The following is a 12,663-nucleotide window of genomic DNA, read 5'->3' as shown; positions in this document are numbered from 1 at the left end:
ATAAAACATATCACATAAATAATATTAATAAATATTTTATTATATGTATAATATTATATGTATATCTATCTTTATATATTATATATAATATTAAATTAAATATACAAAAGGAACATTTTTATATTCGAGAGAGGAAGAGAGAGAAAATATATCTTCTGTCTCTCTCTTACTCATTATCTTACATATGTAATGGTTTCACAGATTCACTCCCATACAAATTTCCAACGTGGAGCGCGCGTATAGAAGTATAACTTCAAAAAGCTTTTGCTCGTAACTTATGTATACATTTTTCGGTTAATAATGTATTTTTAAGTTCATTATTTTTTTCAACCTTTATCTTTTCTGTTAGCTGAAGGCACGTAGAACAAAAATCAGTTCTTGGGGAACCAAAGCCAATATTGTAGCAGGTATAAAAAATATACCGAAAGTAACTTTTTTTTACCGCAACACATAAATCACGCTCTGCTTCTTATCAATATAGTCGAAACATTTTTAAAATATTTAAATCGGATGATAAATAAGTTCGATTAGTTTTGCCTCTGCAGTAGTGACGTTCAATAGCTCTAAATTTTTCAATAAACTTCATTACACAAGATCGTTTTTTAGCAAACTTTAAAAATTTACGATCACCGCCTCTGTTTTCACGAGCCATTTGTTGTCCATCATGATATCTTTTTAACACACCGAGTACTCTGTCTTTTTTTACTTTTAGAATATTCAGAAAGGCTTGTTGACAAACAGGTATTTTTTTGTTAGACTTAGAAATGTTTACATATAGTATTTTTCATATGAAAATGCTTTGACGTCATTCAAGATTTACGACGTTAGAACCCCACAGCGTTGCCAAAACATCAGAATAGTCAGTAAGTGAGGAATTTTTAAAATGTTAACTATTTGTCAAACTATTATATTAACAGTAAATACACTTAGTTTTAAGACTACTGCAACACACTAAAATCCATTAGAAAACATTTTAATACAAAATTATATATTCTAAATTTTAAACTTACCTCTTTTAGGGCTTTAATAGTAAAAACGTCCCGTCATTATTTCTTGGTCAAAATAATCTATCTTATATGAAAGCTTATCAACTTTCTACAGACTATTTATTTATTTTGGCATAGCACAATCACAATACACAACAATAATTAGTTTTTAAAGCTATTAATCTAAATTTGATATGTATTTATAAATACAATTTATTAATATATATTACATTATGATCAAATTGTGCAAGAAATCAAAACATAAACAAAATTCTTACTCTACAAAAGCGGCAACACTTTTGCCACACGCTGAACTGTCAATAAAATTTGAAGTATTCCTGTATTAGTTGCGTACAATTGTCTAATCTATTTAATTAAAATTATTATTTTGTGAAATATTAGACTTAAAGACTTATTTCATAAAATTTATATTATTAATAATAACAAATGTTTTTGGTTATTTAAACAATATAATTCTAAAATTTCCAATATAATGATGATTTTATTTTTCTCATTATTATACCATGTTGACGCCTATGAAAGATCGAGCAGTTCCGTATGGGTTTCGTATTATTAGCTGTGTTAGGAAAATTTGAACTCTAAGGTTGACGTTCTGGAAATTTTAAATATAAGTGACGTCACTTTATATAAATAGTGAACTATATAGTTCGTCCCAAACCCTTCTATCCGTGCGTCATAGTTGATCGAATTCTCTCTAACACATTAAGCTAGAAGTGACAGAAAAAAACGTGAGTCTGTGATTATTATACATAGAACTTAGAAAATTATTTATCGTAAAGCTAATTCTACTTACGGGTGTATAATTGGTTGGAGTTTAGAATACGATAAAAAGCTATCCAATCGATGATGCGCATAAATATAATTTGACGCAGAAGGTCTCGATCTTGACAGTACATTCACAACGTCAACTGATAAAATAATTGTTATTCCAGGTTAGTATCAATTAGTATTATCAGACATTTTACAGTGAAAATTTAATTTTGTATTTATTGTCATAAAAATATTTTAAATATGCCGAGATATATCGAGAAAGAACAAAGACTAATATTAATTATTAAATTATTTTCAATTAGAAAAAGAGGGATTATGATCCTGCAACTGTCAAATTTAACTAAAATGACATGCAATAATTCTCGACATTCTTAAAATCCTATATTATGTCAAAATTAGTGACGCACTGAAAGAAGGGTTTGGGACAGACTGTAGTATTGTATTGAATTTTTTTTTTGTATTTTGCATTACCTGTTCGTCCTGACCGTTTTATATTTTTTGTATCGCAAAATTTTATTATATAGTTATCTTGTCCTATTTTATCTGCATGTGCATAAAAATTTTGATGAAACTGTTGAACATCTCGCATTAGAAGAGTAAAACATCTATATGATTTGGTAGCATGTATACAAGATGGATACGATGGTAGATCATTGTATCTAAAAAAATTTACTATTTAGCATTTTTTTTTGTTAAAAATAAGAGTGGTTTGTTTACCTTTCATTTTTTTAGCTGTACTTTTCCAAGTAGCTGGCTGTGAAGAACGTTTTCGACTCCTATCCGGAGTTACTGGTTTCGGACTCTGCCCCATGAAATTTTCCATAACTATTTTGATTTTTAAACGTTTTAACAACTTATTTTGATTTTATTCAAACAACACAAATTTTGCAAGGCAAACTTCTATTACAACTAAACGTTTTAACGGTTTTAACTACACTAACAAACATTTTCACTGACGTCACTTTCTTACCTGACTGTGATTGGTTGCCTTGGATTTGCTGGCATTTGATTTTAACATTATCTTGGATTTGCTGGATTTTGAAACCAACCCAATATTTCAAATGCAAATTAAGATTAGATTAGGAGGGTTTTGCATCGGAAATTCACTATAATCTTGTAAAGGGCAAGATTACAAATCTTTTGGCATGAATAGCTCAAAATTCATAAAAAGTGGATTTGTCGGGTTTTTATACTAGACGACTCAATTTATTTAACGTATACATCCACGACGAATCAAATTTCAAGGCCTTTAATTTGCAAACAGTCTTTTTTTGTTTTTCCACAATAAAATATTCATTTTTAATATTTTAAATTTGTAATTTTAAAACTTAAAAAGGTACGATATTTACAATATTCAAAGTTTTTTTTTTATTACGTGTAAATAAAATTTTATAACTTTAAATTAAAAATAGGTTTGTTCCAACATTAAGAAAAACTGTCACATAACGTTTTATTATACTGTTTTTCATTACAAAATTTACGAAACATTTTTAAAAAATTTTAAATTTTTCAACCACAAATTTCATTTTCTCAAGACTTTTCATTAAACTTTTTAGACAATTTTCGAAATTATTTCATTGAACAATTATTGTCCTGTATATACAAAAAGTATTCAATGAAACTTACTACTAAATTTTGAAATTTTCCATTCCGCCGAAACTTCCAAACTTCCATTTCATCCATAATCTTTTAATAACAACAAAAAGCATTCCTGAATTATTTTTGAAATATTTAACAGTAACTTTTAATGAATAGTCTATGTGAAAGTTTTTACGCTGTATGGGTACCATTTAATCTTGTTTTAAAATAACAACTACTACTAAAACATAATTTTCACAATGAATAAATATTGGTGAAATTATTACAATATAGTCTTAAATTGATTTATACTTAATTGAAAATAAACTGATGACATTAATTAAAATTAAAATAAATTTTATCTATAAATTTATGAAATTTACTAAAATATAATCTTCATAACTGATTTTTTTATTCATATATGAATGAACTTTTTATTCATATATGAATGATTGGTTTCAAAAATGAAGCCAAATTGTAAGATAGAAAATACAATAAAGCATATATATATAAAAAAAAGAGAAAACAAAATTAATTAGAGTCACTTTTAAATATGTAGTGATATTAGGGAGATATAAATCTGCAAAAATAGTATTAACTTAGCAACAATTCTTAAACTACCCATGGGGAAGTTGCTGGCTTTATCAAGAGCGCAGAACTATTTGCTGTAGTTTAATGAAAGTACAGAGTTCGGTAAAAAAAAGTCTTACGATCAAATGTCACAGGCAAGTTTTTTTACCTTCTTCCCTTCTCTATCTTCCATTTATTTACTATACCTATTCTAAAATTCTGGAACCCTGTACCAGCTTATACAGGTTTAGTGGATTGGTAGGTACCATATATTTTTTGAGTCACTTGACCAAAAACTGTTTGTCATCTGCGATTTAGTACCTTAAGGTCATGAAAGATATGGTTGACTGTTTATCTGCTATAGAGTCTGCAACTTAAGTCTCTATAAAACAGATCCATTGTATGCAGGTGTCTATTAAAAGTATGCAGGTAAAAACTTTTAACTATTATTTTGCAGTACTTCGGCCTTATTTCTCATGTCTTTTCAATATATGTTTTGTCATGTACTTGACCGAATAATATTTCCCAGTGAGAGTTATGTTGTATTTCTGATTCAAGCCTTTGGACGACTCTGGAGCGAAATAGGTTGTAACTGATCCTCTGACAAGTTCATCAGCTGTATTATTTCCATATATTCTTCGATGATATAGCATCCATACTAATGTGTCGCTCTTATATAATGTATATTGTTACGAAAGATTTATCCCACATAGGAAAAGTCCATTGATGAAAAAGAAGAAGTAGTTCAAGAAGAAGTCAGAATATATATATATATATATATATATATATATATATATATATGCAGATAAGTTAAATAGTAAACTCTTAAATATTGGGGAAATCTGCAAGAAAGACTCTAATGAGTATCAATTGTTTCGCCGAACGTTTTCGCCAAAGAGAATTAATTTGGCCTTGTGATTTGGTAATAATAATAACAACATTAAACTTAATGTGGCTTGTAGATCAGCCCTAACAATTAATAATCTTTATTCTAAGATAAAAGATAAGACTCCCATGAGAACACATGAGAACAATAAATCTAAAAGAGAGTTCATCGAAATGTCTTATATTTTCCTTAATTCCCTTGCTTTTCTTAGATACATCTCAATAAGATATAATAATACATGAACAATAGAATATAATTAAATAAAGGAAATTAAAATAATATTTCCCTATACTGGGATTTAATTTCATTCGTTTTTTACCAATGAACCTTAACGACATAAAGATTCATAAGAACTACTGAATTTGTCAGCGCTTGCGTTCCGGCTAAAACAGAACCTCACTTTTAAACTTTCTAAAAATCAAAAATTTAGTTATTGCCGACAATTCAAAGAATTACCTCCTTTTAAATGTAGTTACATTGGGTTTTTCGATTAACCTTGGTTATACCTTTGCGTGTTAAGTTCAAAGCTACCATACATTTCAAACCTTAAAAAAACTTTTTTTGCACATACTAACAAAAAACACCACTATGTTACTAGCAAAGTTTTTTAATATTCTAACTCTACAATTCTAAGTTTCGGTAAGATCAATAATGTTTTAATAGATAATATATGGTAGCTAATTATAATTTATTCTCTTTCAGCCCTGAAGAAGCCAAATTAATTCTCTTTGGCGAAAACGTTCGGAGAAACAATTGATACTCATTAGAGTCTTTCTTGCAGATTTCCCCAATATTTTTAAGAGTTTACTATATAATATATATATATATATATATATATATATATATATATATATATATATATATATATATATATATATATATATATTTCAAATTATTTTTCGACCGTACTGTTTTAAATATTGATTTATAGTATCAGCAATCGGTCAGGAAATAAAACTCTATTTGTTCAGTCTCAATATTTCGTCACGATTTTGTGACTTCTTCAGGAGAAAACTGTAAATTTATTAGAATAATTGATTAATATATGTAAACAAAGTGAATATTTTAATACTTACAACTATAAGAATAAAAATTTAAATTTTTTTAGCATATCTAAATAAATGACATATTTGTTTGATTTTATTTACGAGTTATGGTAACCGCAATATTTTATAGAGTGAATTCCCATTGTACAATTTTTAGTGAGTCGGTTAAAATAAACAATTACTATGACACTATTATCCATATTATAAAGTGGAAAGATGGAATTAATAGTACAGAATTGAGAAAGAATCAGGAACACGATAAATTGATCTATAAAATGTAATTGATGGTATGTAGTCAGTTATTGCAATACTGATATTTAGGAATGTAATAAAATTATAAGTACAGTTACTAGAGAATTACTAAGTTTGTGTTTAAATGTTAAGATCTATCATATTATATATTGTTTAGCATGTTGCAGTAGATATTACTTAAATGATTGGTGTCTGTCTTATAATTGATAGATTCAGGAGTTTTATTAATGTGTACCATTTCAAGGAAAAGCCGATTTTTATAATTATCAACTTGTTTCAAGATTTTTACATTATTAAAGTCAAAGTTATGTCCTGTCTTCAAGTGGTGATCCACTAAGGCACAAGAGTTTTTTCGTATATTACAGTCACTTTTGTGTTGAGTGACACGAGGTTTAAGCCACTGTTGACTTTGACCAATATAACAACTCTGACATTGACTACAATTTATTCTATAAATTATATTACTCATTAATGAATTTAGAGTTTTAACTTTTATTATATGAAAAGTGGGACAATTTGGTCTGTTAAATTTTTTATGAAAGGTATTTTTTTATATGAAACTGGTTGTGGATTATTTATTAAAGCTCTATTGTAAAAGTTAGTGTTAAAAATAAGTTTTTTTAATATATTTTTTGGGTAGCCATTGTTTAAAAACATTTCAAAAAGTTTCTTTAAATTGAAATCTAGGAAACTCCGATCACAGATTGTCGTTACACGATTTTTCATAGATACAAGGTAGAAATACAGTCACTACTCTCTGGGGTTCGAGTGTAATACTACCCCAAGATACCTTAATTCACTCACCAGATTTAGATTTGTACCATTAAGGTTTAGAGGACGTCCTCACTTTGAGTTCCTCGTCCTACATTTGAAACCACAAGTGAATAGTATTTCGTGTAGGTGTAGGAAGAAAAAGTAGGCTTAACCATAAATCTTTCGTACATAAAAATAGTAAAGGAAGATTTGTAACATCAAATCATAAATATTTTATCAAAGGATACAAAAATAAAGGGGTAGTTAATAAAAACCAGTAAAACCTAATAAGAGTATTTATTTGAAAAAGAAATGCGAATCGTCACATCTAACATCGTTCGATAACTTCAGGTGACTGTAATGATGTGCATCGCCTCTGCCCTGTCAGCGTTACATACACACGCAGTTCCACCGCAAGTTCCTCTTCCATCGATGCGCGCTAGAGGAGATGAAAGGCCGACGACCTTATCAATAGCGTACACCACAAGACAAAATGGAGTTCTGCTAGAGTGCTGATCTAGTGGGAACCCCACTGAGTGTTCAATGGAGGCCAACCGTCAGTAGTTGCGCCAGAGTATCGATTTGATGACAATTCCTCTGGCACTATGGTATTGACTGAAGAAAAACCGCTTCTTTGATCTAGTGGCAGTTCCGTACGCGGTCCAGGAGTATTAATCGGAGACAGACCTATTCTTTCTCGTGACTACTCGTCACATAACATATGTATCAAAAATCAAAAGCGCTTTATTGAACATATGATTCAAATATTAAAAAAGCAATGTAAATGAGGCAAAGAATTTATTAGAAATAAAAACCAATGTTCACCAAATCGTTGGTCTCATCAGCTAATTAACTAATTAAATTAGATTATTAAAACAATTGAGAGGGAATGAAATAAAACAATAAAAATGTTATTTATGATATTTTTGTATAATATATTATATATTTAGTTAGCTTTGCGTGATTCAACTGGTCGTCTCTTCCATCTTACTTGAGGTATACACATATTTTGCATATTTGTAGCAGGCAATTCCACAAAAAGATATGCTACCAATCCACAAAGGAACGAAATAGTTGCATCTCTGATAAATGATTTTATCTAAAAAAAAAAACAGAAATAATTTGTATAATATATATATATATATATATATATATATATATATATATATATATATATATATATATATATATTTATATATATACATATATATATATGTGTGTGTGTGTGTTTCATAAAATTCAATACGTCTTGTATAAATAAAAAGTCTGACATAAATAAACTGAGTAACATTTATTGTTATTTACTGACAAAACATTAAAAATAAAATAAAGATTTACTTTTACATATACACACCATAATACACCTGCATGCAAAACATGTTGCATACCATCAAGACAGGTTTAATATACTACTTCCATTAATAAAACATGAAGAACACTTAATTACATTTTAATTCATACTATTTTTGTTTTTTCTTTCTGTTCTCTATGCATTAGTTAAAACGCACCATTAAAAGATGTCACAAACGAAGTTTTACTATCAATAACTAAATTCTAAAATGTATTTTGTTCATTATTTTATATGTTATATTTTATATGTGTGTTATTAATGTTGAGTGTCATAGCTTTATATAAATAATCTCGACGACTGGTGAGTTGCACTGACAATTTGTGATATATTGTAAATATTTACACATTCTTCTAATTACAGTGTCTTGAAGAAGGAATAAAATAATTCCGAAAGCTAGACCAGAAGTCAAAAGAGTGTTTCTGTAACATCCCGGCCAAACTCCTAATCTTAGCTCTAGGTTTAATATATATATATATATATATATATATATATATATATATATATATATATATATATATATATATATATACCTGGTGGTGAATCGCCAAACGGGCCATACGAAACTCAATGGGAAATTCTAAATTGTTGAATTCCTGCTTCCCTAATTATTTTACACCAACAGTTATAACAAACTTTTTATAGAGGAGTAGAGGAATTTTTAATTATATTGCTTCTATATCTGTAAATTTTTGGTCAGAATTAATTTTTGATTTTAGATGCCTCCAGATAAAATAATCGTTTGGAGCTAGATCTCCCGATATCGGGTGCCACTTAATGTCACCGTCAGGTCCAATCAAACAATTATTAAAGCTGTTTTTAAGGAATTCTTTAACCACCCAATTATTGTGCGCAGGGCATCCATCCATTTGAAACTAAATTTCTTCTTCATTTTGGAGCTATTTCTGCAAGTCTGGGTAAAATCTCTTGTTGTAGCAAGGCTAAAAACTTTTTTGAATTTAAATTTTCCTCATAGAAAAATTGTCCAATAATATTGTGTTCAAATATTCCTAACCAGACATTTATTATTCGACGATATTGGGTATGGCTTTCAATAATATCCTCAGGCTTTCCTGTCTACCAAATCCTATAATTTTAAACATTTGGTTCATTATTTAATGCATAATATGTACATTCATCACTAAACAAAATGTTTGTTTTTTAAATTGTCTCTCTGCATTACCCCTCTCTAAAATTTCATAACAAAATTCCGCTCGTCACTCAACATATCCTTCTCTTATTTCTTGATGACATTGAAATTTATATGAACGGAAATTATTCATGTTTAAAATTTTTAAGACCGTGGAATTATGAATATTAAACTGGTCTGCAATGGTCCGAGAACTTATTTTAGGATTTTCTACAACTGCTGTTAATACATTTATTTAATTTTGATTTTATAAATTTCTTGGTACCTCAGCAATATTGTTTGTACAGGTACAATTAAAAATCACGGTCCCAGTATTTTCAAAATTTTGTAAAATCGTTTGAATTGGTGAATGACTCAGAATTGGTTTATTGGGATATCATCATCATCAGTGGTGCTACAGCTCTAGTTGAGCCTTGACCTTCCCCGGTCTATTTCGCCAGTCGTTTCTGTTCATCGCCAACCGTTGCCAATTTGCCGCGCCGATTTTCCTTGCGTCCTCGTCCTTACCGTCCCTCCATCTCAGTCGTGGTCTGCCTCTACTCCTATTTCCCACTGGGACCGATAATAGAGTTCGTCTGGGTGGGTAATTTTCATTTGCTCTTGACTTATTGTGGTTATCTGGTTTATTGGGATATCTTACGCTAAATAAAGAACTGACAATTTGCGCACTATTGCCTGAATAAAACATATTTATTATTGCTACTTTCTCCTCAACTGAATACATTTTTAATCAACTTTATTGTTTTTAAAACAATAAATCACAAAACAAAAATTTTGGCAAGTCAAATAATGTCAAATATCAGAAACATCAATATGACCAAACGCAACATGTCATACACATTCTTGCACAGCGTGTGACCTGACTTTAAGGGGTGGCCTGAAAAATGTATTATATTCTTGCAAAATTTTGGAATACGTTTAATTCGTAGAACAATTTTAACATTTGTTTTCGATACATATTTCAGTCCTCTACAAATAGTTTTTCTTGACTTTTGGTGTAAAATAATTGGGGAAGCAGGAGTTCAACAATTTAGAATTTTCCACTGGGTTTCCTATGGCCCATTTGACGATTCACCACCCTGTATATAAAGAGTGGATTAAAAGTCTGAAAATTCCTAATTATCTCTTAAATGGATGTTCCAAATTATACAAGAACTATCATTAGTCACTTTGGTTTTCTATATAAAATGCTCTGTAGATTGTATTATTATTGGAATCCCTACTTCAATACGAGTTCAACAATATCTAACACTTTGTATTTTCTCTGGTCGTGAAGGTCTTAAATAAATAAAACTTTTTGGTGCCAAAGAGTTTTGAAGCAATTCAGTAAATTTAGAGTTCTGTGATTTTGACAATAATTTTTAAAACTAACAATAAACTAGCTTGACGTTTATTGAAAAGCTTTGTAAAATAAATTGTATTAATAACTAAAGCTGATAGTTATTTTATGTGTTACAATAAATAAAGTTTTTAATAAAAACGCGAATTATAAAGTACCTGGTTCAATAATACTCGCCCAAACCATTTTTCTATCCATAAGACGACGGTACAAAAAATTGTAAAGCGCTTTGAGGAAACTGAACGAATAAAAGATGGCATTCGAACAGATAGATCATGAACTGTTATACATTACAATAAAACTTTAGATATTGTTCTGAAGCTATTTTCTTGTGACATTTTAAAGTAATTATTCTTTAAATGGGAATAAGCAACAGTGAGCGACGCATAACTCACAGTCAGACGAACGCCGCGCACGTTCGTCAAAATCAAAGAAATGGTTCTCTATGAGAACGGTTTGTTAGGTTCTGCCGAGCTGCGCGGACTGCAGACCGATAGCCGTGTACGTCGACGGTGTGGTGCGCTGGAATCAACTACGATTTGATTTGGACGCAAACGTTCAGCTGAGCTTACAGCGTACACATCTATACCAAAATTATAATTGTATCTTTATATAGTTATTATTATTGTAATAATTAAGCGATGTCTACTAAATTTTCTTCCGAGGAAGATGAAAGACTAGTGAATCTAGTACAAATCCCTGGAAAGGGATTTTTCCTCGTTTTGAAACAATCTTTCTTCGACTGTTAATTTAAAAGCACCTTCTGTATTAAGACATGAAAAAATTTCGTTTACATTTTTATTTCTTTTATTTAAATATAACGTTATCAACTCTTCTTCTTCCTCCTCTTCTTGGAGTAATAAAATTATTGTGTTAAGTTTGCGAGAATTCATTTTTTTAAATGTACAACCTTTGAGAGAATAAATGTGAAACTAATTTCTAAACTTGTTTTCTAACAAACCGACTCACCCAAAACTGCCGTGAGTCGAGTAGTACAGATTCTGCTGTACGTGTATGCTGTGCGCTGCGCACTGTTCTAACAAACCGTGCCTTAAGACAAAACTTATGGTTGTCAGCAAAACGTAGTTACAACCATCGAACATTATAGCGTATGGAATAAATGTAGAAAGCGTCCACAATCGTACCTACTTGGGTGCAAACGTTAACGATAACTGGAATATAAATAAAGAAATAAGAATACGCATTGAAAAAGTCAGAGCCGCCTTCTGTGAATTAAAGAAAATTCTAATTAATAGAGATATTACGTTAAACCTTAAAATCAGATTAATACGCTGGTACATATTCTTCACATTGCTGGATGGTATGGAGAGCTGGACCCTTACAGAGACATTAATGAAAACATTAGAGGCCTTTGAGATGTGGATTTATCGACGAGTATGGATTTATAGACACGTAAGTCTGAAGAATGACCTACATCATGTATTTGTGCAGTTTTGCGTAAGGATGTATGTGGATTTTTGTCGAAACTCTGCATTCAATATAAACGTTTTATTATTTAAATGGGAATAAGCCACAATTAAAGGTTAAAGTAAATTTATTGACGTACAATTTCCACTTCGGAAATCGTTCTCAAAATAAAAACATTTCTCAAAACTAATGTTTGTATTTTGAGAACAATTTCCGAAGTGAAAATTGAAATGTCAATAAATTTACTTTAAACTAATTTACTTTAAGCATAATTAGAGCCGCTTCTTTGATTTTTCTCTTTTTACCATCCGTTTCTTTTAGGACTATATTTGAATCATTCCATTGAACCCTATGTTCATTATCCCATGCATGTTTACATATTTGAGATCTATCAAATTCTCTATTTTTAATATAGGATTGATGTTCACTTATTCTAACATTTAATGGCCTCGATGTTTCACCTAAATAAAACTGATCGCATTCACAAGGTATTTTATAAATGCCTTGATATTTAAATTTTAAATCAAATCACAAT

At 29.5% G+C, this 12,663-nt stretch overlaps 1 protein-coding gene across 3 annotated transcripts in view; it reads right to left on the bottom strand.

Annotated features, from left to right (window-relative positions):
* Nucleotides 1–7,793: 7,793 nt before the first annotated feature.
* LOC140449812 (nose resistant to fluoxetine protein 6-like) overlaps nucleotides 7,794–12,663 on the bottom strand; it is a 44,623-nt gene continuing 39,753 nt past the window's right edge. For all 3 annotated transcript variants that reach the window (XM_072543168.1, XM_072543169.1, XM_072543171.1), the window contains one exon: nucleotides 7,794–7,962. In XM_072543168.1, coding sequence (XP_072399269.1) covers nucleotides 7,810–7,962 — 153 coding nt within the window. In that variant the 3' untranslated portion in view covers nucleotides 7,794–7,809. The remainder of the gene's footprint in view (nucleotides 7,963–12,663) is intronic.

The sequence above is a fragment of the Diabrotica undecimpunctata genome, chromosome 9 (genome assembly GCF_040954645.1).
Source record: "Diabrotica undecimpunctata isolate CICGRU chromosome 9, icDiaUnde3, whole genome shotgun sequence".
Classification (NCBI taxonomy): domain Eukaryota; kingdom Metazoa; phylum Arthropoda; class Insecta; order Coleoptera; family Chrysomelidae; genus Diabrotica; species Diabrotica undecimpunctata.
This window is presented reverse-complemented; position numbering and strand designations above follow the sequence as displayed.